General features: G+C 40.5%; 1 protein-coding gene across 1 annotated transcript; it reads right to left on the reverse strand.

The window, feature by feature from the left end:
* Positions 1-1,154: 1,154 nt before the first annotated feature.
* On the reverse strand, positions 1,155-2,009 carry LOC111874861 (histidine-rich glycoprotein). Its single transcript, XM_023870712.1, has one exon. The coding sequence runs from the start codon at positions 2,007-2,009 to the stop codon at positions 1,155-1,157; it is 855 nt and encodes a 284-aa protein (XP_023726480.1).
* Positions 2,010-2,344: the final 335 nt, after the last annotated feature.

Below are 2,344 nucleotides of genomic sequence, written 5' to 3' on the forward strand. Positions count from 1 at the left end.
GAACATTTAAAATTAATAATAATAATAATAATAATAATAATAATAATAATATAAAGGTAAAATTATCCCTGCGTTGGACTAATTGAGCACTACTCCATGAAAGCGTATGGGGGNTATTTTATAAGGGGTCGAAAAGAATAGGTACAATAAATTACATCTTTATTGATTGCAGTTTTGAAGAAGGATGCGTGTAGGGGAAGGATGGCATTGGGGAACCATTACGGGAACGTTCAGAATAATTTGCACTCTTCCGCTCATGTTTAAATTATTCTTTCCGTAGTCAGGAGAGGAATAATTTTATTTATTTGTAATAATTTAGGTTTAATAAATAACGAAATAAATAAAGTAAAATAAAATATATGATTTTATTTTCGTTCCTTTAATGACACTGATTAATTGCGCAGGAACATAATTTTTAGTATTGAAGTATCATGTCCATAATGAATAACGCAACCGATATCATGTAACAAAAGACATTTTCATGTTAAAATGTAAATAACAAAAGAATAACAACTAAAACTAATCATGTTTACAAAATTAAATGTTAATACCATCTCTGTAACTTATTGACTACTAATGGTAGAAAGATGCTAGCAAGTTACTGTCCGGTATTGTTTTGTCATCACATACATAATACATCAGTGTTCGAACGTAGTCTGGTTTTGTATACAGTAACAAGTTCTATATGAACGTCGCGAAAATTATGATATATACACATATAAATTTCTGTCTTGTACGTTCACATTTTAGTATCGAGAAAGATCTGCGACATAATCACTGCGGTTGTCGCTGTACGGGTTTGTCTGTGCTTTACTTCTCTTTGTCATTTGCAGTGACTGTAATGTATACACGTTTATGTCATATAGAATTCTGTTTTGAACCAAGTATACTTGATAGGCGACATTAAGGATTGTGATAGTTGCTGTTTGGTTTTGTCTCGACTTTTCCGCCTCGTTATCATATACAGTGAATGTCACAGAAAAAAGTTACAACAAGTTACATGCACTTTTATAGATGAATTGACTTCTCTTTTGTGTTTCTAGTGACCACTACTGACAAACAAGAAGTAACCTGCGTCTTACGTTACGTCTTTCCGAGAATAAACAGTTGACATGAAGAACATTGCTATTGCTACCAGGTGACAGTTGATGAACTTAGTGTCCGTGACCTTTGTGGTATCCCCAGTGCTTTCCATCATGGTGACCACCCTTCTTGCCGTAGTCCTCATGGTGTCCGTGATGTTCTTCGTGACCGTGGTGACCCTTGTGGCCCTTATGTTCATCTTCGTAATGACCCTTGTCGTGGTGACCCTTCTTTCCGTAATGATCATCATGGTGGCCAGACTTGTGATGTCCACCCTTCTTGTGGCCACCTTCCTTCTTATCATGATGAGCGTGGAAGTCGCCGTGTTTGTGGTGGTGGCCTCCCTTGTGGTAGTCGTCGTAGAACTTGTGTTCTTTGTGGTATTCGTCCTTGTGGAATTTGTTATGGTAGCCATGTGTCTTGTGTCCCTTCTTGTGGCCACCCTTCTCTCCGTACTTCGCCCCCTTATGGCCCTTTTCTCCCTTATGGTGTTCGCCATGGTGGCCAGCCTCGTCATGATGTTTCTTCTTATGGCCACCGTGTTCGCTGTAGTGTCCACTGTGATGTTCCTTGCCGTGTTTACCGTGGTCCTCCTTTTCGTGGTGGTGATGATGTTTGTGGCCCTTGTCTCCCTTGTGACCGTGGTGGTGGTGGTGGTCAGAGTGGTGCTTGTGGCCACCTCCCTTCTCATGGTGATGGTCATGATGGTGTGACGCCGCAGTTTCTAGATCCGCTACATCGCTGTCTCCTTTTCTGACGACTAAGAATTCAGAAGCTTCAGCTTCTAGGTCTGTATCTTCTAAGGTTTCTCCAGGAAGAAGTTCGAGGCGTCCAAGCTCCCGGCACATGCAGAGAGCCTGGAGTAGACAAAAAGTGCCCAGAAAGACGTGGAGGCGCCATAATCTCCACGACGTGGTTGACACCATGTCAGATCAATTCAATTTAGACCGAGACCACTTTATTCCACAAGTTGATGTCAATGTAGCAACAACAGAACTAACGGCAATGGCAAATTTTACCTGTATTTATACATATTTTTTTAGTCTGGCTTCTGTCCATGTGCCGCTAACAATAATGGGGAAACAGTCTCTCAAATTTTCTTTTCCCACAGACCTTTCCCCACCCTAACTGCCATTTCACTTTCGATGTACTTGTCCGTAGCACGAGATAGATCTTCTGTAGGTATTTTAACTGGATAAAAGAGATAGTTGAATCCTCACAGCCTGGCACAACTAGCTGACTATCCGAGCGTGACTTAAAT

The sequence above is a fragment of the Cryptotermes secundus genome, unplaced genomic scaffold (genome assembly GCF_002891405.2).
Source record: "Cryptotermes secundus unplaced genomic scaffold, Csec_1.0 scaffold160, whole genome shotgun sequence".
NCBI classification, from domain to species: domain Eukaryota; kingdom Metazoa; phylum Arthropoda; class Insecta; order Blattodea; family Kalotermitidae; genus Cryptotermes; species Cryptotermes secundus.

Excerpts from the sequence above, each read along its gene's own strand:
- LOC111874861 (XM_023870712.1), bottom strand. The coding sequence starts at position 2,009 with ATGGTGTCAACCACGTCGTGGAGATTATGGCGCCTCCACGTCTTTCTG.